Source organism: Anas acuta, chromosome 9 (assembly GCF_963932015.1).
Source record: "Anas acuta chromosome 9, bAnaAcu1.1, whole genome shotgun sequence".
Classification (NCBI taxonomy): domain Eukaryota; kingdom Metazoa; phylum Chordata; class Aves; order Anseriformes; family Anatidae; genus Anas; species Anas acuta.
The window spans coordinates 11,655,413-11,683,147 of NC_088987.1; the positions used below are offsets into that span (position 1 = coordinate 11,655,413).

The 27,735-nt window shown below is 50.2% G+C and overlaps 1 protein-coding gene and 1 long non-coding RNA gene across 4 annotated transcripts in view; both read left to right on the forward strand.

Moving 5' to 3' along the window:
* The first annotated feature begins 1,732 nt into the window (after nt 1-1,732).
* LOC137861219 (uncharacterized) lies at nt 1,733-8,530 on the forward strand. 2 transcript variants are annotated; one of them, XR_011099477.1, is made up of 3 exons: nt 1,733-1,900; nt 4,354-5,373; nt 6,820-8,530. It is a non-coding gene; the product is annotated as an uncharacterized lncRNA (long non-coding RNA). The 2 variants fall into 2 exon arrangements; XR_011099478.1 differs by having other exon boundaries at nt 6,844-8,530.
* Nucleotides 8,531-9,629: 1,099 nt separating this feature from the next.
* The window catches only part of CCDC50 (coiled-coil domain containing 50), a 39,782-nt gene continuing 21,676 nt past the window's right edge, over nt 9,630-27,735 (forward strand). Inside the window, exons 1-3 of one of the 2 annotated variants that reach the window (XM_068691428.1) lie at nt 9,630-9,840; nt 23,984-24,046; nt 25,340-25,469. In XM_068691428.1, the coding sequence (XP_068547529.1) occupies nt 9,792-9,840; nt 23,984-24,046; nt 25,340-25,469 (242 nt within the window). In that variant the 5' untranslated portion in view covers nt 9,630-9,791. The remainder of the gene's footprint in view (nt 9,841-23,983; nt 24,047-25,339; nt 25,470-27,735) is intronic. The other variant, XM_068691429.1, reaches the window with a different exon arrangement.

Consider the following 27,735-nt stretch of genomic DNA (forward strand, 5'->3'; position numbering starts at 1 on the left):
CACTTCCTAGTGCCTATATTAATTAACGTGAGATATAACGAGTGCTGAAATGGTGGGAAACAGAGGGGCACTTTCCATTTAGCTGATTGGACGGTATTGAGTGCGTCTCGCTCACGGTGACTTATGGCTTTGTCAACGGGAAAAGCATCACACCCTATTTTGGGATTCTGTCTGAGTGGGGGAGTGCAGGTTTGGCAGCAGATATGGAATATATCAAGGATGGGCAACTATCTCCGTTTTTTTTCTGGGAAAAAGAAGAAGTGGAAGGTCAGATGCCAGTTCTGGGTGCACAGCCATATTTTATTAGTTTAGAGCAGAGTGCTGAGGCACATCACACATATTCCATGTCCTCTCAGGACGTGACTCCATCTTGGTTTGTTTTCTCTTTTTTGTTTGTCCATCACTATTGATCAGGGAACTGCTCCTGGTTTTTAATTACAACCTTATGAAGAAAAATGCCCTAATAGTAACGGCACTAGGCTTTGTTCTTCATTTCTGCTTCTTCTGCCAATCATCATCTGCAGAACTGAATCATCTGTACTATACTTTGGCCAAGCTCTGACTTGTACATGCACTCCTAGTGACTCACCTCTTGTGCTTTTTTGACACTAAATCATTCCAGATTACCCAACATAGCTTCATCTGATGGTACCTGCACTTCATCTTAATTAAAGACAATGTCATTTCCATGTTTGGGCTTTTGGCTTCTGATCCCAGCTCTCCCTACATCTTTCTGTGCACTTTGTGTGGTTTTAATATCCCTTTTAATATTTATTTTTTACTAAAAAAAATGTGATTTTTTTTTCAGTAAGTGTCTATGAAATTGAATGGGACATTTCCATTAAGGAATACTTCCCTACCGAGGAAATAGTGTTTCGTTTGTTTGTTTGTTTGTTTGTTTGTTTTTTTTCCTGCAGAGATAATATATAGAAATAAAACAAACTCATGTTTCCTCTCAGCCTTATGAACCAGCCGAAGTAATCCCCTTCTTCACCAAGTCCTCTTCGGGCTGAAGGACACCTACATCCTACTGGGGGTGCTTTTCCAGCCACCTCTCTCCCCAAGCTGCCCGTAGCAAACTGGTTGGTAGCGAGCAGCCCCCAAGAAGCTGAGACCGTAACATGATGAGCACCACCTTGCACAGGAGTCCGGGGTGGATGGTCCTATAGCTCTGCAAGTGACCTGCAAACACAGCGCAGTTATGAGGTGGTTGATGTGAGGTGTTACGCTATAGTAAGATGCCCACCTGGGAAATATCTTTGCTTTTAGCCCATTTGTCTCGGTGCTGGAAGTATTATTCCATTCTATTGTTCTTACATATTTTATTCCCAGCAACAACAGTCTCCACATTCTCTCAATTACTTCACTCAGTGAGAATATCTCTGTACCATCCACTGAGCACATGTGTCTAGAGCTCAATGATAGTGAGAAACCTGAAGGTGGGAGCTCCATCCCTAGCTCCTGTGGTCCTAATTTGCCTAAGTCTCTTCACACAGAAGTTTCTCTTTTCATAAAACTATGCAAACATCAGGTAATCCAGTCCAACTGAACAGGAAAATTGACCAGGGTGGACAAAACCAGCCAGCCCAGAGGGTGGGAATGAAGAAGACCTGGCCCAGGCAATCTGGATGCCACTAAACTCAGCTGCAATGCCCGAGGGCATTAACAGACCTTAATGGCCCTGAGCAGCCCCAGCTGGGGCCTCCACCCATGCTCTCTGCTGCAGGCTGAGGAGCCTCATTTAAGCTCAGCCCCAGGCCCTGTTCCTGTTTGAGCTATGCTGGAGGGATGCTGGTCAGTTGTATCTCTGCCCAGAGCACCTACTGCTATGGGTGTTGAACTGGAGGCTGAACAAGGCTCCTGGCTTGATCTCAGACCCATCCTGTCACCGTGTATGTCTGTTATTCACTGGGTCGTGTTGGACTCTGGTTGCCATTGCTGGACCTGGTTCTGACTGGTGGGTTGGCTTCTACCTTGACCTTGGATGTGCCTCATCCTCGTGGACTTTCCTTATGACCTGACCTGGGTTGTTGATGGAACTTGGCTGCTGTCTCTGGGCCTGCTCTGCTGGCTGTGTTGCTGCTTGTTGCTTGCTGATCCTTAGGGGATCCCTGACAATATCTTTCTCAAAGTCTTGAGATTCTTTCTGTGTGCTGATCCCCCCTTTTCTTTGCCCAGAAGAACAGCAGATCTGGGGGCAATAAAGGTTCCTGGGTATTCTGTATGAAACTCCAATTTCTCTGAAGTCACTTTGAGCTTTGGTTCTAAATCTAATGGATATATCTAGAGGAAATGGAGTTCCCAGATAACCAAGCTTTAGCTTAATCCCAAAGCAGTAACGCTTCTTTTTTTTTTTTTTTTTTTTTTTTTTGGAATAAGCCTCGGACTAGAAGAGCTCAGCAACTTGCAAGATGCAGGAGGCAGTGTTGAGCTGCTGTGAGTAGCAGAGTCTGAGCCTTGCTTAGAGTGGCAGGTTTCCAAACCACTTTGTATGCTGTGCATTTGGGATTTGAGGAGAGGGAGGAATTTTTCTTTTCCAGTGCTTCCTGAGAACATTGCATGCATCATATATTTCAGGTGAGCCTCAGCAGAGTTCACGGGCTTTGCTGCGGTCTTATGGTCTCCACTTAAGCTTTGCTTGTTTGGTCCTAAAGTGAACAACCTGCTGTGAGAGGAGGACCTGTGGGAAAAGAGCCTTTGCTTAAGGTTGGGAGAAAGGGTGTGTAAACTGTCCTGCAGCCTCTGCACCAAGGATGGGACTTGGCTGAGACCAGGTATCTCAGCTGGTGGAGACAGGACTGTGCCACATGGGGAGACTCCTGTCTCTTCTCCAAGCATTTCCAAGGATAAAACAAGGGTGGGGAATGACAGAGTTTGGAAAAAAGGAGGGATCATGCTCCACATAGGGGAAGGCAGACTGGAGGCATAGCAGCCTCAGCAAGAGGGAGGAGTTAGGGAGCTGTTAGCAGCAAGAAAGGAGAGCTGCCCTCACAGCAGGGGTGAGGTGAGCTTCCTAGAGGAATTCAGAAAGGCGTGAATCATTTTGCTCCTGAGCAGTGACTCGCAGTGCATTTCTCCATCCTATTGTATACCCCTACCCCCTCTGTCCACTCGTATGCCCACTAAAACATTTCCCTCCTCGATTGCCCAGTCCCTGTGGTCCCCTAGTGCCTGTCCTTCCCTGCATAACCATCATAGACCTGATACCCCTTGTCTCTCCTCTCTGCTTTATTCTTGCAGCTGTCTGTCCGTCTTTCTCTCCAATGGTGCTTCACTGATAGGAATCAAAGGAGACACTGAAAAACACCCTGCCTTCTTCAGCCTTCATTCTTTGTATGTTTAATATCTGATTTCTTCTCTTCCCGTGTCACTTCTACCCCAGGGTGAACCTGAGAGAGCAAAGCCCAGTCTGGTCCTGTTATTTAGAGCACCACTGGAAGGTGCTCAGATAGCCTGCTGCTGGCTGGTGCAAAGCCTCGGACAGCACAGCACAGCTTCACTGCGGAAAGGAATTAAAATAATGTGTGCATAAGCCAGAAGAGCAGCCCCCCTTGCAGCTCCCTGAGAGGAGGGAGTGCATAATGGGGAGGGAGATGTAGTTATAAAATGAGATTCTCTGTTCCTCAGGGGACTGTTAAAACCAGTCAATATTTATGAAGCTTTTAGTCTGACTCATGCAATTTGTTCCCCCTTCTACGTGCTTGTCTTTGGGACTCAGCTGTTGCTTGGCCTGTTACTGACACAAAATGAGATGCTCTGGTTTAACTGTCTCCTTGCTTAGCGAAGGAAGAGATAAAGGTCCCAGGCAGGGCATACGAAATGGCTCCACTTGTCACCTCGCTGCAGCCAGCCAAGGGAGGGCACAGAGGGAAGCATCACCAGCTCCCATCAGAGGGGGATTGCACTGGAGAGAAGCAGTGCCTCGTGGTTAAGGCAGAGGAGGGCAAGAAGTGCAGCTGGTCTTCCTGCCTGCCTTTCACATCCGCTCTGAGGACTGCCAGGAGACCGTTCAACTTCTTAGAGAACAAGCCAGCTCCAAAGTGTTCTCCTGGAATGAGGGCTGAAAGAGCAATGCAGGACTGTTAAAGCATGGGATGTGGGGGGAGGCAGCCTGCGGAGAAGAAGCTGGGACCAGAGACAGTCGTGATGCTGTTTGCACCTCTGCCTCTTAATCCCAAGCTGGAGCACCTCCTCCAGACCAGATCTCAGTCTCCCATCCCTCCTCAGAAAGGGTTATTTAGCTGAGCCAGGATAGCGTCCTGAAGTGGCGTGATCTGGAATGACCTTGTTACACCATCAGTTTTACTCTGAATTTGATCCTTCTCTGTTCTGATTCACCTTCTGCAGGCTGAGTCCATCCCAGATGATGTGTGAGCAGTGTCCCTGAACTCAGCAGGGACTCAGTGCCCAGTAAGCGATGCTGCGAGGTTTCCTTACAAGAACAGTATTACCCTACAGAGGCTAATCTTCCCTGGCCTACAGAAAGAGGAGGAAGGCTGAGAGTGATCTGGAGAAGGAGCTGGTTTTCAGGACATCATCTTCCCTCTCCATCAGCTGTAGGACATTAGAGAACAGCCACTTGTGGAAGTGGTAACTGAGTTAACAGATCAGTACACAGCAAACAAGATGTGATTTCTGCCCTGGAGCTGGGACTTGCCCTCCACAAAAGTAGTTACAAGCCCATCACCCTGCCAGCAGTGACAGACCTCAGCTCCTTTTTTTTTTTTAAGGTCTGTGTTGGAAGAGACCTTAAAGCCCACACAGTTCCAACCCCCTGCCATGGGCAGGGACATCTCCCACCAGATCAGGTTGCCCAGGGCTCCATCCAGCCTGGCCTTAAACACTTCCAGGGATGGGGCATCTGCAGCTTCTCTGGGCAACCTGCTCCAGTGCCTCACCACTCCTCACAGTAAAGATTTTCTTCCCAATATCTAATCTAAACCACCCTTTAGTTTAAAGCCATTCCCCCTTGTCCTATCACTGCGCCCATGCTGGTTCTGAGGCAGCCTCTGCAGAGCTAGCCTGTTCTGAGCTGTCCTCAGCAAGCTCCAGCACCCCAGGGCTGCTGTCAGTGGGGCACTGTGTGTGTCCTCCAGACCACACCGCAGCCACCAGCTGGTAAAATTCACAGCCTGCTGTACGTGCTGATGTGGACTTGGCAGCTCCCCATGTGACTGAGGAGGAATGAACTGCCTCTCAGTTGTCTTGTTGCAAGTGTTGGGCTGAAGATGCTGAATGCTACCTGCACCAAGGACCTCTGCAAGGATCCTTTGCTGTGGCCAGAATCCTTTGTACGGGAATGTGTGTGTGTGTCCATCTGTCTGAGTGTTTTGCCTGGATTTTGCACATTTCTACTTCAATCAAAAATTCTCAGTAAGTCTAAATTGAACACAGTCTGTACGTGTACTTGGGGCAGCATGGCCATAAATGAAACCGGGTAATTTGCTGCTAGAAATGCTCACTGGGGCACTTTTTAGGGCTGTGGAGGTCAACTCTGTCTGCTAACGGTGCCAACTTTCACACCATCCTTCCCCTTTCTCCCTGTTCCTCATCTCAGTTTACATCATATGGCCTTTTGACTTACTGAGAAATACTTGTTTTTTGTGTTGGTATTTTTTTATTTGGAAAATGTTCTCACTAATGGTCACCCTGGGGAGGTCTTGTAGAGTAAATATATCTGTTTTGTTTTGAGGAAATTTGCATAAGCAACCATAATACTTGCACTTCTGAGAGTCTGTCTTCTCACCTAGCCTGCCATTTGCACACAGGGCTCCTGAGACTCTCTGGTAGCTCCTGCACAGGCAAAATGTGTTTTGTTGAGTGAACATCAATGCTTTGTGGATGTAAACTTGTATGTACAGAATCATGACTTGAAATGAGAGATACCACTGAGATTTGAGGGTCTATCCATCCCTCACATCACAAAGCCCTGAAAGTAGCCTTGGAAATCAAGGCTGGCAGAAGTGATAACACAAGATTATTATTTTATTTTATTTTTCTAACCAGCAAAGTATGGGAGGGTGGAAATGAAAAGGTGATCTTAGGTAAATTTAGCAGTTGCTCACTGTGGAATATGGCAAGCTTGGTGCCATACGAGAGCTGCACTGACTTCAGCCCCCACCAAAGTCCTTCCCATGACAGCACTGTTGAAATTTTATCCAGGCAGTAGTGGCTGAGTAACTGATGGCAGGCCAAGGGGCTTCCCCACTGCCTGCCACTTTTATTCGGTTGCTTCTGCCTCTGTTGTGCAGGCTTGCAGGCAGCTCCCTGCGGAGCACAAAGAGAAGAAGAAATATCTGTTCTGGGGGTTGCTGTTCTTCTGACCTGTAAGAGTAAATGAAAGCATGAAGCAGAGCAGATGAGGGAAAAGTGGTAAATCCACCAGTTTTAGTATTACTTCTCACTTTCTTCAGTGCAGGAGAATTTTGGAACGCTTTTGGTCTCTTTTGCTGATGTGAAACTTAACTGGTTCTTTGGGGTTGGGGGTGAACTACTGCCCTTGCAAATGCATATGTAAAATTGCGGGCACAGATGCCGAGCTCATTTGCACACTGCAGTTTCCTGGGCAGCCTGTGCGAACATCTGATCTGTGCGTGTAGCTGAGCTGTGAGCAGCATTATACCTGACTTCCTATTATATGGGTTCTCTCTCCAACTGGAAAGTCAGCGAAAGCCCTGTAAGTGCACAGCTCGCGACTTTCCTGCTGCCTCCCATTATGTTACACGTAAGCACGGATTTTTTTTCCTTTGTTCTTCTGTTGCAATCACTCCATTCATCACCCCTGGCGTGCTTTGTTTTATAATACCCTAATCCTTGCAGGCTTCTTCTCCACTTTTCCTCCAGGGAGCCTGAGTTGAACCCTTCAGCTACCTATGGAAATTGCACACCTGCTTCTTGGTGCTCCTTGCCAAGTACTGTAACATCGCTTCCTCTCATCGGTCCTTTCTAGCACAGCACTTGAAGCCTCTCCTAAAGTGCATCTTTGCTTGCTTGGAAAACCCTCATGGGTTTTGTACACGGGTTTGTATGGCATCTGATATCCCAAAACACCTAGAACCATTTTTTGCATCTTTTTGCATTGACCAGTAACTGACACACACGTTCCTGCCTGTGGGATCATTATCCTCTGTCTGCCCCCACAACAGCCTCATCAGTCGGGGTTAGCCTTGCAGCCATTAAGGAAACTTTAACAAAGACTGTTCTGCTGAAAGAGAACATCTTGATGAGGCCCAATTTATTTCACAGTTGTTATCCTGCTGACCTAAAATGACAGCATGACACTTGGAGCAGTGCCCGGTTTATTTAAGAAGCGAGCACAGAATTGTGTCTCGTGGCCTGCAGAAGGAACAGAGCAGCACAAGGCGCTCCCAGCTCCTGGTCCTAGCAGCTCCTACCCCCAAAATCTCACTGTGGCTTTTCTCGGGGCCAGTCCAGATGGTGTTGCTTTTAGCTGTTTTTAATAGTTCCAGTCTGTGCTTCACACATCCCTTCAGGAGCACGTGGAGGGCTGGGGGGGGCATTGTGTGGTGCCCCAGGATGATGTCTGCTGTTTGGGGCAGCACCGGATGCCTGGAAACAGCTCAGGAAAGTGCCCAGGCTCTCTGGGGACTGAGATTTGCCCAGTGGCACGCTCCCAGCCATCACTGACACCCTGCCTGCAGCTGTCTGATAGACCACACTCCTCTGGTTGCAGTGTGCTTGGTCCTCAGGGTCTGCCATGGAGGGAGATGGGACACGGTGTGAGGATGAGGGGCTGGAGTTGCAGGCTGCAGCATGGGGAAGTCCGTCTGTGTCACAAAAAAAAAAAATGAGAAAAGAGTGGAACAGTGCTCGGAGAGGTCATGCGATCTCCAGCCTTGAAGATCCTTAAAACTCACCTGGGCAAGGCCCAGAGCAAGCCCATAAAATTTTGAAGTTGGACGAGAGCTCTGCAAATGTCCCTCCCAAATCAAGGTGCTTCATGGAAGAGGAGTTAAATGTGTGCCGTGAACTTGAGCTCAAATTCTGGATCAGATTCCCAGCTGCTTTTGTCCTGGGAAATGAGATGGGCTTGCCTTCCTATGAGATTAAGCTCTTGTGAGAGTTCCTGCTTTTACAAAAGACTTTTTCTTATCTTCCAGTGTTTTCTTATCTTAAATAAAGTGGTTATTTTTCCTAGCTTTATTGGGATTAATCTATCCACTGCGATGTCTATTGTCAAGCTAGGTGCTGTACAATTTGCACAGGAAAAGCCCATGTCAATCTAGCAGAAGGGACACCTTCTGTGCTTTTGCCTGGTAGCAGCAGTTTTTAGACACAAGTGAGAGCTGGGAGGGTGATCTGAGATCTGCCACAATTAGGAGCCCTTTGGGAACATAAAACATCATTGTGCCGCGGTGCTAGCTCCACATCAGTAACACATTTCCTGGATCCTGCTTAATTCTCTCTCATCTCCAGGCCCCCTGTGGTCATTCTCATGTTTCTGTAGGTCTTTGAAACCTTCTGTAGTCCTCAAATAATTCATGCCACCTTCCAGCCTCAGAGTTTTCATCCGAGTGTCCCAATATCAAGCTAAGATGAGAGAAGTTCAGTGTCACAAAGGCAAAGACAATGCTTTGTGTGGTGTGCAGGGCCCTGCGCTGGGGAATGGCGCTGAGAGATGCTGCTCACTGGTAGCACTGGTTTTACTCGTGCTGCCCCTCACAGGAGGCTGCTCCAGCTCTTCTGGGCTCTGGAGATGTTCCTTGTTTCCAGCACCGAGACCTCAGCACCATGCACAGTGTCAGCCTGAAGTTTCCTCAGGCCCTAGCAGAGCTCACAGCCCCGCAGCCATCACCCAGCAGGGTCTCCCAAAAAGCAGCGTGTTTGCTTGATTAAGGGAGCTGGAGAAGGCACAAGGAGCCACGTAATTTGTCTAGTGGAAACCAGGAATGGCAGGAATTTTTACTAATTTGCGTGGCTGCTTTGGCCTTAGATGAGACGGTACAAACCCATTACAGGAGACAAAGCAAAGGGCTGTGTGTGCAGAGGAAAACTGAGGATTTTTGGGATCCAAAGCTTAAAGATCGTGTTTGTGAATGCAGGGCCCAAGCGTTGGCTGCGATGTATTAAACGTGCTGTGTAAATGTGAACGCCTCAGGCTCTCAGCTTGTTTTGTCCCTTCTCATACCTACAGGGGGCAACACGAAAGCTGGGGAGGGACTCTTTGTTGGGGAGTGCCAGGACAAAGGGGAACGGCTTTAAGCTAAAAACGGGCAGGTTTAGATTAGACATTAAGGAAGAAATTCTTCCCTCACAGGGCGGTGAGGCCCTGGCCCAGGCTGTCCAGAGGAGCTGTGGGAGCCCCATGCCTGGAGACCAGGCTGGGTGGGGCTGGGGGCAGCCTGGGCTGGTGGGGTGGAAATAGAAATAAAGAAGAAAAGAAATAAAGGAGAGGAGAAATAAAGGAGAAGAGAAATAAAGGAGTAAATAAGACATAAGAAAGGAAAAAATAAATAAATAAGGGAAAAAAAGGGGGAAGAAGGATAAAACAAGGGGAAAAACGGGGGAAAAAGGAAGGAAAAAAAAAAAAAAAAAAAGGAAAAGGGACAGCAGCAGGCAGGGGGAGGCCGCGGGCGGCAGAGGGGCGGCAGCCCCCGCCCCCCGTCCCGCCCCGTCCCCCCCGCCCGGCCCGGCCCGGCCCGGCCCGGCCCTTTCTGTCCCCTCCGCCGCCCCGTACGGCCGCTGGCGGCTCGGTGCGGCGGGGCGCGGCACCGGGAGGCACGGCACGGAGCGGCACCGGCACCGGGAGCGGGAGGCACGGGGCGGGCAGCATGGCCGAGATCGGCATCGACCAGTCCAAGCTGCCCGGCGTCAAGGAAGGTAGGGCCGGGGCGAGCCCCTTGTGCCGCCGGGGGGAGCTGCGGGGACACCGGGGGGACACCGGGGGGGGCACTGGGGACACTGGAGGGACACTGGGGGGGCACCGGGGGGCACTTGCAGCCCCTCCCCGGTCGCCCACCCTCTGTCAGGGCTGGGGTTGGTTCTGTGACCCGTCCCCCTGCAGCCCGTGCTCCCCAACTTGTTTCTCTTGCTGCTCGTTTAATCGTTCTTGATTTCATTTTAACCAAATCAGCCCGAATTTGGCTCTTTTGGCTGGTCGGGAGCTGGGGGTGTGTCAGTGCAGGGAGCTGACCCCTCGCGTGCCGCGGTGCTTGTGGACAAAACCCCACAGCCGCCTGCTGAACTTTCAGGGCTGAGCCTTGGTCCCGTTGGGTCATTAGCGAAATTGTTAATGGGCATTAATGAAATCCCAGCCGGTCCTCTCGGTGCTGCCAGGGGCTCATCCTCAGAGCCCGCCCGGCGTGGTTCCTCGAGGAAACTAACCCGGTCAACCTCAGCAGCGGGCTGATAAGGTTGAGTTATCAGCCCGGGCTCAGCGAAAGCGTGGCGATTGGGGTGAAGTTCAGCCCGTCCCTGTGAATTCCCACCTCTGGCATTTCGGGAGGTGTCAGTACCCGATAGCACTTGGCTCAACGCACTGTCCCCAGCAGCTCTGGGGGTAAGGTAGGTGAGGCCCGAGCTGCTCTGTGCAAAGCCTCGGGCATGTTTCCTGCTCCTAGCTCCGTCATACCCGTTTGTTTTTGTTGTTTTAAGGGTTGATTCAGGGCTATGCCGTGGATTAGGTGCTGTGTTAACACCAAGCAGGAAAGAAAAGCATCGCCTTCCGTACCTGGGGGGACACGTTTATTGTTCCTGACACAGAAATCACTGTTGATCCTTAGGGAAAGACTTCCCCTTTCTCCGTGTTGGGCAAAGGTCGGCTTGGTCATTCATTAACAGCTGAGCACGGTCCTGCTGCGGTGGTGTGGTTCCAGTACTTTGTTCTTCACTCGCTCCCCTTCTGGAGGGGGGTGTCTGTCTGTCTGTCCACGTCCAGCTTTCCCCCCTGGTGCCTGGGACGGCTGCACGACAGTGTCGTCCTGCTCCTTTGTTGTGGGCTCCAAAGCTGCTCTACAGGCGGGGTCGTTTCCCTGCAAGGATGGCAGGGAAAATCCAATGCCCGTGGCTTACTACTTACTACTTACTGCTTACTTCCTTTATTTTATTTTATTTTATTTTTTATTTTTAAAGGCATTTATACTAGCTGAAAGCGTGGCGTCGATGGAGCTTTGCTGGAGAAAACTGCTTCAGCCAGTCCGGTTTACTTAGTGGGCAGGAGTTTACTGCTGTAAGATATAACCTCAAAACACTCTCCGAGCGTACGCTACAGCTTGGTGCTGCAGCCTGCTGTTACCAAGCCGCTTTTTCCAGGCATGCAGAGTTCATGTTCTGACCGCTGTGGTCAGTAAAGCTCTTGTAAGACGTTTGCTGAAGGTTTTGGTGGTGGTTGCAATATGTGGGCTGAGCATCTCTGCCAGTATTTCCACTTGCTTCTCAAGTGCCTGTGACATTTTCTCTTTTCACAAAGCAGCTTTTGCTGCGTGCTCCTTTGACCCTCCCCGGGGGATCGCTCAGCTGTCTGTGTGTCGATCTTTTTTTATTTTTTTTATTTTTTTTTTTACTGGAGGTCTAATTTGCGAGCCTTTCAGGGACAAAAGCATCCTGGAAATATAATTTTAATTAGTTACTTATAAAACGAGTAAGAAAACTGGCTCGAGCTCTGCTTGGTCTCTGTTTGTCTTTCCCCTCCTGATCTCAGTGCTGGTCTGACAGTGCTGAGGAGAGAGAAGGGAGTCAGGGGGCAGGGTAGGAGAGATGCTGCACTCTGGTCCGGCAGTCCCCGGCTCTTTGGAACTGTAGAAAATTGCAACAGCTTAAGTTTTTATTTCATTTTATTTTTAATAGCATTAAAAAAGTATAAGGCAATGTGTCTGTGTCAGTCATTACAATCAACCCAGCCACGCTGCTGCTGCTTAAGCTCCAGTCTTGACAAAGGCGAATTGTCACCCCCACCTGTGCTGCGAGAGGCACAGCAGCACTGCTCACCTTATGACTTCTATTTATTGTCTAATTTGACTTCCTGAAGCTCCTGATCCGTACTATAAAATGCTGCTGGTTGTTTCCCAAGCGTAGAAGATGCACCTCCCAGTGCTGCCACAGGCAAACAGAAGTTGGACAAGACAACCCCGGGGCAGGCAGACTAGCTGGCTTTAGCGGACACGGAATAAAAGTTTGCTGTAAGCATCTGTCTTCCTCCCAGCCACAGCTCCTTCCCTCTGACCCCTGCAGCTTAACCTGACCTTCACTGAGACTCCTGCAACAAAAGCTTGCTGGGGGGAAGCGACAGAGGGACGGGTACCTCCGGGGACAGCCTGCTGACCTGATGGGTTTATGGCAGCGCTCGCGGTGTGTGCTCAGCTGCACAGCAGTGGAGGAAGGAACTCGACGTCTGTCAGAAATGCACGTGGGTTCAGAAAGCTTTGATGGCTGGCACGGTATCTGGCGAGGAATGTGTGGGGCTGGATTCTGCCTTGGGGTTTTTCAAGAGGGGGGTGTTGAAGGATGAGCTGTCAGCCATGCTCATGTGAAGGAAGGGTTCAACTTCAGGTGGTGTCAGCGGGACAGCTTTGAGAGCAGCTGACGGTCAGCCGGGTCACCGTGAAGCCACCTGCACCGTGCCCTTTGGCTCCAGCTGATGTTTTTTGCATGGAGCCTGATGTGCAGTGTCCCTGCTCTCTGCTTTGTGACTTCCTCTGAGAAGCGCTCTGAAAAATTCAGGCGAGCTGGATGGCTCGAGGGCAGCGGGGCGGTGGAGGCTGATGGGACGTGGACACAAGATTTTCTTTCTAGGTCACTGGTTCATGTCCAGCTCTTCTGAGTAATAGGAGGTCTGTTTTTCCAGTGTGCATGAATTCAGTAGCTGTGGCTGTGGTGCTCGTTTTGCCTCTGGTTAAAGCTGGGTGAAAGTTTTATTATGCATTCAGTTGTTCCGGGTCTGCAGCACTTGGCAGAGGGGATGGGCAGGATTAGCATTTCATGCTCGTGGCTCCAGAGCAAGGAGGTCTGCCTCCTCCCAGCCCTTAAATCCTCGCGCTGTCCTCCGTGAGCTGCCATGAGCGTTGTACCAAGGCAAAAAGATTGCCCAAAAAGCAGACTTTGGCAGAGAGAAGCTTCCAAACTCAGGTTGATGCCTTCTGCAGACAGAGATTTCCTTAGCTACTGACAGCAGAGAAGTTTTGGGGCCGGAATAAAGGGTGCACAGCTTGTTTTGTCCCAACTTCTGGAGGTGGCCAGGAGGCAGAGGGAGTTCCCAATTCTAGGACGTTGGCTGACGCCCATTGCTGCTGCCTGAGCAGTGCCTTGAGGGCAGCATTGTGTTTACTGGGACCGTGGGCCTCTGTTTAATCTTTAATTTCCTGTGGCCGTGAGCAACATCAGAGGGCTCGTGTGTGCCAGGAGGAGTTTGAGACAGCAGGACGGGCCCCTTGTGCCCTCAGTGGGACTGCACGAGGAAACCCTGCTTGGGGAAATGCCGGGCTGCGCCTTGGGGCTGCGTGAGATGCCTCTGCTCTGCTGGAATTAGCCTTGTTTTTCTTCTTGCTGAGAGATATCCAGCCCGTGTGTGAATGTGGCGATTTATGGATGAGGTGACACGTCCCCTCCCTGCTTCCTTGTCCCCTTCCCAGCGTGCGTGCAGCCGGCTGGCTGCTGAGCGCTGGTTTGAAGGCTGAAAGGCTGTGGGGGGTGGCTGAGCTGCTGCCAAATCTGCCGTCAGACTTCAGAACTTTAACTCCCCTTTCTGGCATCGTGCTTGCTGCTGACCTGTCCTTCTGTCTTCCTCTGAAGCGACGATAAAGGTGTTTGCCTTTCTGCTGCCCCTGCCTTGCAGTGCATTCGCGGCCCTTTGCTGGGCATCGCTGCCTGGGAAGGCAGGGCAGATCCCTACAGGGATGCTCGGTGCTCTCCTTACTGTGCTGGATGGGTTTGGGCCACAGGGAAGTTCATATTTCCATTTTAATTACAGAAATCATGCCCTTTGCACTATTTTTGTCTTAGTATGTGAAAAGACACCACGCTGCTTGGTAACGCTCTAAGTGCTATAAGGCCTTGGCACAATCTTGCAGCTGGGAGACCCTTTTAGCAGGGCTATCGTGAGCCTTGCTTTCAGCAGAGGAGGCCCGGTGCTCTTTTTCCTTAGCTACTGACAGCAGAGAAGTTTTGGGGCCAGAATAAAGGGTGCTGGTGGGGTTTGGGCTGCGCGCTCCCTGCAGCCCTGCCTGCGGTGAGTGCTGTTCAGGACAGAAAGCCGAGGTGGGTTAGCAGGTGACTCGCTCTTCTTCACTTCTCTTTTCAAAGGAGGTTTTTGTGAAATACTACGTGCAGCGAAATGCTGAGGTCATGCGTGTGCACGTGCGTGGTTCTTACTTTCGCCAGCCGTTCTGCTGAAGCGAGTCAGTGCTCGGAGGAATGGGCAACAGAGGAAATTTATATGGGCTAAATATGGGATGTTCCATCAGTGATGGCAGAGGGAAATACCTGAAGGCACCGTGAAACAAGCATCGCCAACTTTTTGGACACTTACAACGAGAAGGGACAAGAGGCTGGAGCATGCCACAGCCTGAGACGCCCCGTGTGGAGGGACCATCACTGCCGACCCCTGGCTTGGAGGCAGCCTTCACTGGCTCAGGTGGAAAGCCTGTGCCCAAATGCGTGGGCACACATCAGGGTGGCTTGGATGGAAAGCCTGGTGAGCATCGGGATGGCTTTTGCTCTGCAGAGGTGTCTGAATGGTGGGTGCTCATGCTGCAGGAGTGGAAGTCTGACCTGTTGGGTGGGAGCTTCCCTCTGTTCTGAAGCTTTTTTTTTTTTAACTATTTTTATAGAGTGCTGGTGTGGAAGCGGGGATATATGTCCTAAATTCACCAGTGTCTCTTGTAGCCTTCTCCATTGGGGCTGGGGTGAAGCAGCGGAGGACAGCAAGGAGAGACCTGGGACTTTTCCAAGCCGCCAGGGTGTTGGCTCTTTTTGTGGTGCGCAGGGAGCGCCGCTATTCACAGGGCTCTGCTCTCCTGCAGGCCTTGCAGCCGGCGCCAGGTTTCCGAAGGAAGTTGGTGTTGGGAAGAGGCTGGGCTCTCCTGACGTAATTCACAGTGCTTGAGGGGCTGGGTGCTTGGCTGGGGCTGCGTGGCCCTGCCCGTGCTCCCCACAGCCCCGATCCTGCAAGGAGGAGCAGGCGGCTCTGCCTCCAGCCCAGCTACCTTGTGCTCCAAGCTGTTGGCAGTGCCTAGAGTGTCAGATCTGGCCATGCAACAGGTGAACCTATTAGGTCCTGATTTTAGTCTTTTTTTTTTCCCTCTCCAAGCTGTATGTATACGGTACGACCTAAATGTGATTTAGCCCTCAAAAGGGAAAAAACAAAGTTTACTTCTGACTGTCTTGAATCTTGTTTTGTGCTCTCAGAGCAGGCACGCGATGGAATAGGGCTGTCAGCCTTACAAATGCTTTGCAATGCACGTGAGTGGATGCAGATGCCCCAACGCAGTTTGCTCCAGGATTGTGCTGCAGGTTTCGCCTCCCTGCCCGTCTGCTCCAGAGGCTGGGGCCGTGTTCTCACCCTCCTGTGCTGCTGTCTGTAATCCTAGCTGCTGAGGGCAGAGTGCCAGCACCAGGCTCTGACAGGAAGGGGGACGTGCATTGTTAGTGCTGCAACTTTACTGACTTGTGGCTCTTTTACAGATGGATGCAGGAGTTTGACTGATCCGGGGCCAGCTTTGGTACGCTGTGTTCTCCGGAGCTGACTAATAAACGTGGAGAGCTTACATGTGGGAAGTGTGTGTCTAGGGGGGGAGAGTGCCCGAGAGGGGCTGGCAGAGCCAAAACTAAACAAGAAAAGGGTGTGGGGGGTGTTTTAAAAATGAGGCAGAGCATCCCTGACCTGTTAGGTACAAGATGACTGTCCTCACGGGGCAGAGAAGGCTCATCTGCAGCGCGGGAGGCAGGCAGGAGTGCTCCTTTCTAGGAAGAAGGAAGCTGATAGGAATCTGCAAGAACCAGAGCTGGTTGCAGCATCGGTTCAGACACTTTCAGCTTTGAATGCAGCAGTTGGCCGGGTTTCCTGCAAGCCCGGGAGGCTGCCCTGAGGCCCATCCTGCTGGAGCTTCGCTTCTCTTGGTATCAGATCCAGATGAATGAAGCCTGCGTGCTGATGCTGCAGCCTGCCCAGCTGCAGCTCTGGTTTAGCTACGGGCCTTGGAGCAGTCTCAGGTTTGGCACCAGTCACCCGGGCACGGAAAAGAAAGTGGCTTTTCTGCTGCTGGTTCCTCTAAATGACAGCAGGTCCTCTGGGGTGTGAAACCTCAGTGTGAGGTTTTCAGAGGAACTAGAACTCTTCTTGGCACTTGGCACCTTGCTGTGGGCGGTAGCTTTTCCGAAGTCAGCCTTGCACAGCGAGTGTTGCAAGGGCACCGAGCAGTGCCTCTCTGAATCCCATCTCCCTTGTCTTTTCTGCATTATCTTTTAGGGTTAAGCTGGAAGAGAAGCCAGGGAGAGCTGACGGTTTGAATTATCCTGGCCCCGTCTCTGTGGCGCTGCTGCGTGAGTTTGTTCACCACTGCCAAAAATTGGGGTTTTTAAAATGAAGCACCCACAATCCGGGGAGCTGTGGCTCCTGAAAGCCACCCCGAAGCACAGGGTGGGACTGCCAGCCCTCTGCAGAGCTGCTGCTGTGCCGAGCAAGGGATTTGGGCTTGCATGGAGCAGAGAACAGAAGTTTTGTCTGTCTGGGAAATTAGTGTGTCCTTCCAGCACTTTTGTGTAGTATGAAATCGCTGAAAACACCAAAGTGAAAGCTGCTTAACAAATCAAAGTAAAATACGGTAATCGCTGTTGAGATGGATGAGGGGGAGAGGAGCGTAGAGAGCGCAAATCCCTTGAGATGCGAGCTCCATGCCTGAGCAGTTTTCTGAGTGGGTGGCTGCTCAGCGTTGTGCATGAGAGGAGACTGTTTTTCTTTTTCCTTCCCTTACACCGCTTGAAATGAGTGGTGTTGGGCTTAGAACTAAAACTGCCATGACATCCTGTTTGGGGAGGAGGGGAGAGAGAAGGGAGGAAAAAAAAAAATCACACACACAAAAATCCTCCTGAGAAGAACAGCGTCGTAGGATCTGTGGGACACCACTGAAGGCTTGCAGCTATAATATGGCTTGCAGCTATAATAGGGTTTGTGGGGACATCCGTGTGAGCCAGGGATTTTGGTCGGGGCAGTGGTGGTTATTTTGCTGTGTCCCATGGTTGGAGGCAGTGCTGCAGGTCAGCTGGTAGGAAAACTTCTGTCTTTCTGCTCTCTTCTTTCTACTTTCAGGGTGCCAAAATACTGTATGTGTTCAGCTTCTTCAGTGTGCCTGCACTTGTGGAACATGAGGCAGCAGCTGTAGCAGCAACTGGGGGGGATTTTTTTTTTGACTCAGAGTACTTCAAATCTGGAACCCAGCGGGACCTGGCTGGAAGGGCTGAGTTTCTGAAGCGTGTGTCAGTAAGTCCTGAAGGCTCAAAGTCATCATCCAGTACGTGTACAAGCTTGAAGTGCTTCAGCTCAGTATTTTCTTCTGAAAATATGGGATGTGGTCTTTAACATCCTTGACCTATGAGTTGTGTCTTAAGCTTGAGGGATAAAAAGAATTGCCCTTATCTAGAAAGACTGCAGGTGAAGCTACGTAGGGTGGAGTTATCCAATGGTGAAAAAGATGTCAGCCCTTCTGTAATAAAGGCAGAACAATACTTTGGGGGTTTTTATTATGTTTTGTGCTGGGGCATGGTCTAAGATGACCTTCTGAGGTCCCTTGTGGTGCTACTTGCTGCAGTCTTAGGTATCTCCAGCTTCCTGTTTGTGCTGTGCAAGCTCATCACCTTCTGCTGTGGAGTGCTCAGCAGATGCTATCTCAGCTTGAGGACTGCTCTACGGCACGGTTCACAGCCGGGTTGAAAGGAGAGACAATGCCAAGGCAGTGGCCTCAGAGGGCATTTTGTGGAGGGAGGGCTGCTGATTTCCATTTCCAGGCAAGTTGAAGGATCGACTCGCGTTCTGAAGGTTTGGTTCGAACAATATACGTGGTCTTCCTTTCAAAGCATTGTTGGGCAGGTGAAAGCTGGTTGCTGGGGATGGGTGCAGGCAGAACACAAACTCCTGCCCTTGCCCACAAGGCCTTATCTTTAGAGCAGCAAGGATAATGGGGATAACTCCATCCCAAATCCCAAGCTGTTTTTAGCTTCCATTCCAAGACTGCCAATAAGAACAAGACAAAAAAAAACCACCTATGGTTCTGTGGAGATATTTCTTGCTCTACATATTCATCCTTTATAAAGCAAGGCAGAGACCTGCTGTTTGGCTCCCGGTGGGGCCGCCCAGCCTCCTCGTGCTGCCTCATAGCTCCCGGTTGTGCACGTCGTGCTGAGGGGCAGAAATCCCTTCCCCAGGCTGCCCTGCCCGTTGCCCGGGGCTGGCTTCTCCCTGTGCCGAGTCTGATTTCCTTGGCACCATCTGCCCGAGCTGATCGAGGCCCTAGGAATGCCGTCTGGAACTCCAGCTCCAGCAGCCGAGACGTGTCCCGGCCAGCCTGGGCGCCACGTGGATTAGCACGAGTTCGGGGAGCTCCTGGTGCCATGGGAGAGGCAGGAAGGAAACGAGAGGCTTCGCTCGCTGCTGGCTGGGGCTGAACTGCCGATGGGTGTCCTGACTCCACGTTTCCTCTGGAAACTGCCCCCAGTTAGCCCCTCGCCCCCAGCTGGGTGCCAGCTCGGTCAGACTAGCTGGGGTTCAAGGAAACCATCTGCAGGCCTCGGAGCACTTGCCTCACCCAGACCAGGCCCTGCTGCTAGGAGTCCCTGAGGTCCCAGCTTCTCTTTCTCATCTGCAGGTTTTTTTTTTTTTTTTTTTTTTTTTTTTTTTAATAACTCAGCATCTACCCAAGATCGCTGGCTCGAAACGGGCTGCGCTTGCTGCTCTCCACCCAATCGGTCAGCTCTGCAGGCCTTAAAAAGTGGTTTTAGCTGCTCAAACTGTTTTTTCCTGTGTCACTTTTGCCCCCCCTCCTTTCCTCTTGTCCTTCGCTTCAGGATTCGGACGCTGCAGATGTTCGGAGCTAAGCGTGACTCACGCCTTCTCCTTTATTTTATGAATTATCCAGCGCGTGATGTCAGTGGGGGAAACGTTGGGAGTGGAGGGGGTGGGAGCAAGAGATGGAGGTGGTTTTTTTAAGGCCCCAAAGGAAATGCTTGGGGGGTGCGTGTGAGCCCTGGGGCGCTGTTATTAGGGTAGCACACACCTTCAGGGACAAGGGGTCCCTCGTGGATGCTTCCAGCCAGGCTTCTGCCCTCCTCCTCCTCTGCTGGCACTCGTGGCTGTGCAAACGGCTGGGCTGGCAGCTCCTTCCTTCACAGCTGTGCCAGCAGAGCACAGCCCAGGCCGGCTCCCTGCTGCGGCAGGGCAGATTGGCTTAATCAGGCTATGGCAAACCTGTTGTTAATGTTTCACGCTCCGCCGGGCTCGCCACTCGGAGCCGCTCCGATTGCAGCCCTGCCGCTTGTTTGGCCGTCTGGTGGCTCACAGCCAGGGCCCGGAGATGGGAAATGAAGTTAATTCGCAGCGGTGAGCGTGCGTTAAGCTTAGCTTTTCATTTCTCAGCCGTGCAATTAGGGAATAGGGGAAGAGATTTCTATCCCCCATGGCACGAAGCCTCTCGGAAAGGAGGAGCTGTGAGGCTGTTGTCCTTGGGGCCGTCCTATTTCTCAGCACGAAGCCAGTGCAGGTAATACCCAGTAATGAGTGTTGGGGCCAGGCTGAGGCCGGGCAGGGGGAAAGGATTCGTGTTGCTGAAGCTTTGTTTCAGACCACGTCTGACCTGTCTGCATCTCCAGCTATCCTGAATTTCCCTTATTTGTTGGATGCCTCCTGAAGGAAGGAGGGCTGGCTGTCTTGGCCTCACCTGCAGTTGCAATCATGCTTGACCCAGTGCCATGAGCACCAGGTCCAGGCTTAAGGGAGCGCTCTGCACTTGCCATCACCCCAAAACTTGGTAGGGAGCTCCAGGTGTCCCCATCCCTTGCCACATGGCTGGCAGACAGTGCTCCGTTGTGTTGGTAATGGCATGTTCTCCTCTTCCTTTGCACATTGTTCTGAGGCTGACGAGACTTGGAATAATGTGCTCAAATGAGTTAGAGGCAGCCAGCCCTGCCAAGTTTCTGGTGGTGACGAAAGGTCTCCTCGTGCCTTCTGCCCTGCCAGCAGCACAGAGCGAGGGCTGTGCGCTCCAGTTGTCCGTTTTGGGGTTTAGAGGAGCAGCTTAACATGGTGTCAACATGGCCAAGCGGCTGCTTCAGCAATCTGCAAATGATTCCACGCGTGTGAGCAAACCCAAAGGGCTGCTGCCGCCCTGCAAGCTCGCTCTACTCGTGTTCCTTTGTAAGCTGGGGGCAATGTGGAGCCCACACACCCGGGGGCCTCCTGCTTGCCAGTGCTGGGTGCCTCTGCCCCGCAGTGTGCGCAGTGGGAAAAGCCATCCAGGTGGTGCCCTGGGCCCTGCATGCCTCCTGCCCTTCGGTGCTGAGCTGCGGGCGGCACAGACCCGTCCTGGAGAGCCCGGAGGGAGCCTTGGGCCCTGCTTTATGTCTCGTGCATCCAGCAGCTTTCAGCTGTGGCCTGTGGGAAGCAAGGACCAGCAGGCTGTGTGGTTTTGGTTTTGGAGATCCATGGACTTCTTCCAAGAGATCTCTGGAGGAGCAGCTAGAAGCAGGCCCATCTATACAGTACAGCAGTATATGCACCTGGCTTTCTTGTTTAATCAGTCCATGCTTGCTTTAGAAAGCTTTTAGTGAGCCATCATTCAGAAAAAGGTTAAAAAGTCCCTGCTGTCTTGTAGGGACGAGGCTCACTGGAGGAGATGAGACCTCTGGGGGGTTGTTGCAAGGCTGTCAAGAGAAGAGCAGTGGTGTTTGGCCAGGCCCTCTGCTTCCTCACCTGCACACCAAGCATGTTTCCATCACCCTGTTTTTTTCCCAAACAAATAGAAGAACGTAGCTGGGTGTGGGCAGAACAGAAAAAAATCTGACGTCTTCTTCCACATACGTGCCTCTCCGGGGAGGGGAGCATGGAGCAGAGATCTGCCAGCACCCTCGGCATTGAGATCAACAAGGCAAAGCTCTCCAACGCGATGGGGAGCAGAGCAGCGAGCGGGCCTGTGCGGAGAGGAGTTGGGAAGGGCTGGAATGCAGTTTCACAATCTTTGCAGCAGTCTTTAAGTATGTGGCTCTGAAATGTTTGTCCTTGCTCCTGTGCTCCCTCGTCTTGCTCATACAGCTGCTCATGCAGCTGTGCGATGAACTCGCTCGCAGACCTTGCAGTTAAAAATAGCACTTCCCTCTTTTTTTTCTTTTTTGGTTGTACTGAGATGCCTTTGCTTAGCCCTAACCTGATGGCAGGGCTGAAGCCTCTGAACCGGAGGTGCCCTTCCAGCAGGCTGGATGATACTTGTGTAAATGGAAGATGTTTTTTTTGTGATCATTTTGTGAAGCTGCAGGAGTGTTAGGGACCACAGAGATAAAGTCTCTTTGCACAGGACCTGTCGCCATGCCCCATCCCATAAAAATGAGTCCGTGAACCCTGGGTGCGCTGGGTATGTCACCTGTGAGCAGCCCTGCTGCCTGAAACCCAGCTGTGCTTTGCCAGCTCTGTGGCTAAGGAAGCCTTTCTTTATACAGAAAGGCCAATTGCAAGTGTTTCGGTGCTGCTCAGTATTTAGTATCCTCTTTCCTTTTTTTAAAAGAAGCTGCAATAAAAAGCAGGCAATGACAAAACCGTAATTGCACCATCCAGAATTACACACGCTTAAATAGAGTCACTATGGGATTGTATGACCGCAGCCGTCCTCATCTCCACCCTGCTGCCTGTTCTTTCCCCGAAGCAGTGTTTTTTGACCTGAAGCGAGGGCTGCTGCTTGCTGCCTGAGGTGGGAGCTGCATCTCCCTGGGGCTGTGGCTCGGGGGCGTTCAGCTCCCTGCTCGTTCCCTCGCTGAGTTTTCCACCCTTAGCAGTGATGGAAGCATCCTCAGCTCAGGCTCTGAACCCTTTGACAAACAAAGAAGTCCTCAGAAATCCCCCCTGCAGTTTTGGTACATCCTGGGGATTTTGTTTGTTTTCACTTTCTCTTTTTAGGCTGTCACCTTGCTGAAGAGAAACCTCGGTCTTCCCCAGAGGCTTTGCCTTTGGAGCCAGGTGGAAGCGGTTCATACATCTCACAGCTTCAAGAGCACGGTGTTCTGCTTTGTGCCGTACACCTCAAACGGGAGATAATCCTCTTCTGGGCACCATTCAGCAGTTTAGCTTGTTGCATCTAGAAAGAACAAGTGTCAGACCTCTCTGTTCTCAATTTTTCAGTGCCCCTGCCTTAATTAAGCTCCTGTCGAAGCGAATGGGAGCTCTGTGTTTGCAGGTGTGCTCATCCACACAGTCCCAGCTGTGTTTCACCCCAACAGCTTCCCTAAATTTTAGGTCCAAAACTACATGTTTTCTGTGGAACTCATTTTATTTTGTCTGAAAGTCTATTAATTAACTCAGAATCTGCTCTTGCACTGAAAATGACTCGATAGCCCTTGGACTAAGCATGGCCAACAGGCTGACGTGGCTCAGGGGTTGGGGGCTGTTCAGCCGACCCTGGTGTGTTGAGCTCAGCCAGGCTGAGCTGTGTGTGATGGAGGGAAGGAGGAGGGTTTGGATGGGTTTTGAGTACTTATTCATGTTGTCTATGGAAAAAAAGAAACCTATCTACTTAAAAGTTAGGTTCCTGGCATTCTTCTGGTGTCAAAGTCTCATGGTTGTTGAGTGGGCGTTAGATCTGTGATTTGTTTTTTTCTGCAGTAGCCTTAACAATTCCCAAACTCTTGCTGGGGGAGAGCAGTCCTGGGACCTGTGGCAAAGCCCTGGGAAAGCTGGTGGAGCTCCTGGGTACAGTGTGAGAGCACTGGGGGTAACGGTGCCAGGCGAGGCGCTTCCTTGGAACGTGGGTTGTGCCAAACACACCCGATTTCAGGCTGCAGCATTTAGCCAGGACGAGTTCTTGCTACAGCAGTGTCTTACGCTCAAGCCACCGAAGCCTCTGTCGTTGAACTTTGTGTGTTAGGTACTTGTGTGCAGTGTGTGTGTTACCTGTGAGTACACGTCGGCTGAGTTCAGGGCTGTTTCTAGCATGATTGCACAGCAATCAGTGCTACTTCCAGTGCCATTTGGCACTTTCATCCTCAGGTCAGAGTAGATACGAGGTTGTTGTTAGGCATTTGTGACGACTCGTACCAGAGGTGGGGTGTGTTTGCATAGCTGTCTGTATCGCTAACTTGGCTCGCTTCAGGCACGCTGAGCTCTAGAAGAGGCACGTGAGGAGGGACGTAGCTGGGCACGAGGAATGCAGGTTCAAAGTCTGCATGGTGAGAGCAGAGGCTCTGGAAAGGCTGTAGGGGATGAGCAGCCTGGCAGTGCTGGGCTTTCCAGTGCTGCACGGAGCACAACAGGGAGCTGGGGGCCCTGGGCACTGACCTGTCTCTGGTTTGAGCAGGGGAGTGTCTGTTTTTGCAGGAGCAACGCGAGGGCTCTCGGTACATGCCTGCCATCTGTGCTTAAAGCTGATGGAGCTTATAGGAGGTGACTGTAAAGTGATTCCTGAGCCCGCTGAAATGCCTTGCAGGGAGAGCTGTGGAGCTCAGTGTGCTCTGCTCCTCGGAGGTGGTAGTGTGCACGTGTCCTCGTGCAGGGAAAATCCTAGCCTCCAGCTCTAACCTGGCAAAGGAAGCCACAGGAAGCACAAATGCTGGAGCTTGGGTTTAGCTGAAAGCACTCAGCGTGGGTGTTGGTGTAAATGGGGGTGGCTGAGTGGTGTGCAGGGTTTTGTACACGTGGTCTGATACAGTGGTGGCACGGGGCACTTCTGGGCTTAAGCTAATGCTGAGGTAGAGGGGAAAGTGAAGACTTGATGGCTTTGGTGTACTTTTTTTTCCCTTCACCTCCTGATCCTAATTCTTTTGGCTTTGTTTCCCTGTACAGTGTGTCGAGACTTTGCTGTTCTGGAAGATCATACCTTGGCCCATAACTTGCAGGAACAAGAGAGTAAGTAACAATGCTTGGCACAAACTGAAGGAAATTTGTCCCAGCAGATAGTTGGTTTTGTTGGTTTTGCTAAGAACGGTCCTCCCTGCTTTTATTTGTTATTCTTTCTAATGGAGTCTGGAGTACCATTATTACTCTATTTGCTGTCTTATAACACTACTCCGTGCTCTCACCCAGCATACATTGCACCCTAGAGATATTAGAAAATTGTATACATGAAATTTAACTCTCCTTTAAAGTTGAGTTTGTTTATGCTGTTTATAATAAGATTGTATGTGGGAGTGCACTTGAGGCTTCGCTGCTGTGCGAGGTTTTTAGAAATGACTAGCAATTTTGGAAACTACAGATTTTATAGGCTGACATGAGGCACAGCCAGAAGAAACCTGTTCATTTACTTCTTTCAGAATTGCTAGTGCCTGCCTTCAGAAAGGAGGCTTTCTTTAAGGTCTTTTTGAGGCAGGGCAGCTGAATGCTACAAGGATTTAAAAAAAATATATAAAAAAAAAAGATGGTGGTGAGGTGGGGAGGAGAGTACAGCCAGGGACTTTAGAGTGCCTGGTGATTTTTACATGGGGTATGTTTGCATTACAGTTTGAGGTGTGGTGGCCTCTCTAATCTGTTTTTCAGTGTGCCAGCCCTGTTGGTGTGTACGGTGCAAGGTGCTAATGCTGTTCCAGCTGCTCCTGGAGTGTGCAGGTTGCACTGAAGTGCCCTTGCTGCTGGAACCTGAGAACACCGAGCTAAAGCTGGCTCTCAGCTGCAGCCCTTGTAGCCATGTTTTCTTGCAGGCAGTATCCATGTATGGTAAAGGACTCGCTGTAGTATTCAGTTGCTCTGTTGCTAAATATAAAGGTAGTGAGGTTCTGGAACCTATTATATAAAGAGGGAGAGGAGTTCCTGTCTCTAGAGGTTCTTGAGAAGAAATTATGGAAGCATCCATCAGAAGTGGTTTAGGTTCAGCTCATCCTCACTGTGTTCTAGTGGTCTCTTCCAGACCACTTTATTAATCAAGGATAATTTCCTGTGACCAGGAAATGAAGTTCAAAGCCTAAAGAGAATTCCCTCTAAATCTGTATGCAATTAATACATGTAAATCTTGTTTTAGTAACAGGCATGTATATGCAGCCCCCTCGGTGTTGAAATGAGATCATCTCAAGTTCCTACCCCACCTGTAGAGATATTACATGGAAAACTCTACCTTTCTAGCTTGGAATATACCTCCCACTTGTTTCATCTTAACACCGTGAAGTTCTTCAGGCTGATCTTGGGGTTCTTGTCTATGTTTATTTCCAGTTGAGCATCACTTGGCGACAAACATTCAACGTAATCGTCTGGTGCAGCATGACTTGCAGGTGGCCAAGCAACTGCAAGAGGAGGAGGATCTGAAGGCACGTGCTCAAATCCAGAAGCGCCAAAAAGACCTGTGAGTTGGGGGTGGAGCTGTTTCAGGGTTCATCCCATTTGATCAGAGAACTGAAAGCAGTTGCTTTGTTTCAAGCTGACTGATGGTATGTGGGGTCCAGGTTGATCAGTCTTTTGCCTTTGATTATCTGTTGCTGTGAAAGCATTGATACTGGGCTCCGGTACAGAGTAGTGAGGACAGGAGTTGACACTAGTGCTTTTCTCTTCCTTTTTCTCTCACTTGAGCTCTTGCAATGTGTGAGAAGTTATAAAGTGGCTGTGTGACAGGGCTTAGTCAGATCACAATGACGAGAGACAGCAGCTTGCTTTCTGATGGGGCTCCCTGCAAAAGCAGGGTCTGCTAGGCAGGATACATTTCCCAGCTGCTGCACCACATCCCGGCTTGTGTCTTGCTCTGTGATGCCACCCATCAGATGCAGTTGGTGGTAGATCACAAGCCCTGGGTGGTTCATCTGGCAGAGATGGTGATGGCGTAGAAGAGCTCTGTATTGCAGATGTGTGTGATGCAGGACTGGCTTCAAAGGAGCTGCTCATAAAAGATTTGAAGGGCTGGGACGTGACAAATCGGCCCGTTTTCAGTGTTACAAGCACACGCAGAAGGTATGCGTGCATCTCTGAAGTCTGTGCTTTATTTCAATAGCTTTATCTTCGTTAGCGATTAGAGATGTGAGCATGTAAGTGGCAACGTAAAAATTAGCTCTGTGTGACCGAGATGATTCCTTTTTGATGCTTGCTGGGAACTGCAAACAGTTTTATTGTTGGAGGACTCTGCAAAATGAGATTTGCTAACTTTGTGAGCCAAGTTACAGGCAGAACTGCTGATGCAAAACATTATGTCAGCAGAAGTCCCGCTCCTGAAAGCATGAGCTTTTCTGCAAGAACAGTGCTTTAAAAAAAATAAATAAAGGAGAGAGGAGGGCAGAGGCAGGTTGGAAGCATCCTTTTGTAACTGGATCTGTTTCTTCCTCAATTCTTTGTACGTTCCCACTTTTCCTTGTGTAAGATCAGTGTGTACTGACACCAAAATGATTCTCACTGTTCTTGTGTACTGTAGGACAATCTGACGCTGCAAGGTGATGGTGGAATGATGAGGCAGAACTGGGTGGTCTCTTTGGAAACAGGGAGCATAAAAAAACTCTTCAAACTTAAGAGCTTTTTTCTTTGTCTTTCAACTCCTAGATTCTCTTAATAAAAAAAAAAAGTGAAGATAAACAAGAATAGAAGTAACTTTTTTCTCTTTAAGAATTCAGGGAAGCATCAAACCTTTTTTTTTTTCATGCTTCTTTAAAAGCATCTCTCACATCTAGCAGAGCAGCCTGCATGCTGCCAAGTGTAGTAGCAAGGTTGCTAAAATAACTGTCTGAAACACAGTGAAAATACGCTTTCCTTGTTTTGTTCCTGGTGCCATAATGATTCTGTTACACTAATGTGAACGGTTCCTTTGAGCAGTCCCCTTAAACCCTTTTATTTTTTCTCATCTGGCAACAATTACTTGCTACAGCCAGTGTGAATGGGAGCTTTCTGATCAGTGACACTTTAATATTTTTTTTCTAAGCTGATGTAGGGTTTCCTTGACACTACCATCCCTGGCTGCCCAGGAATGAAGGACACATTGGTGCAATGTTCAGAGCTGGTGATGTTTATACTGCTCTGGCTGATTCCTGGAGACTGCTGGGCGCTTGAATTCACACCAGAGAAACTAGAGGACAAGAAGAGCTGCCAAAGTTCTTTAACCTTGTGCTTATGTTCAAGTCAAGTTGAAAGATTTGCCTATGTTCAATAACTAATCAAGTCTTAGTATTTAATTACCACTGAGCAACAAAAAACAAAATGCAATCCTCTGCTCAGTGTTTCGAAAGAACTTGATACGGAGTATTCCAAGATGCATGTCATCAGAAACAGAAAGCGCTTCTGCTCGTGCACTACTCCTGGTGTTCTTTGCTGTGAATGGAGAGGCAGTGACCTTACTGCCTTGCTTCTGGAAGACAGCCATTTGTCTGCTGTTCGTCTGCAGCAAGATGGATTTTTAAGAATTTAGCAAGTGAGCTGGTGCTGATGAACTAAGCACGTTAGCTCTGTTCACAGCTTCCCCAAGGAATTAGAGACTTGCATCATGTTGTTGTCTGACCTTTCTGTTTTCCACTTGGATTCATGTCCTCTGAGACTGGAGTCATAACAGATCAAATGTTTTAGGCACATTGCGAATCCTGGGGATCGGATTGTCGTGTTCAGCTGTTTGGTTTGCTTGGGACTGGTTCCCTGCTGGT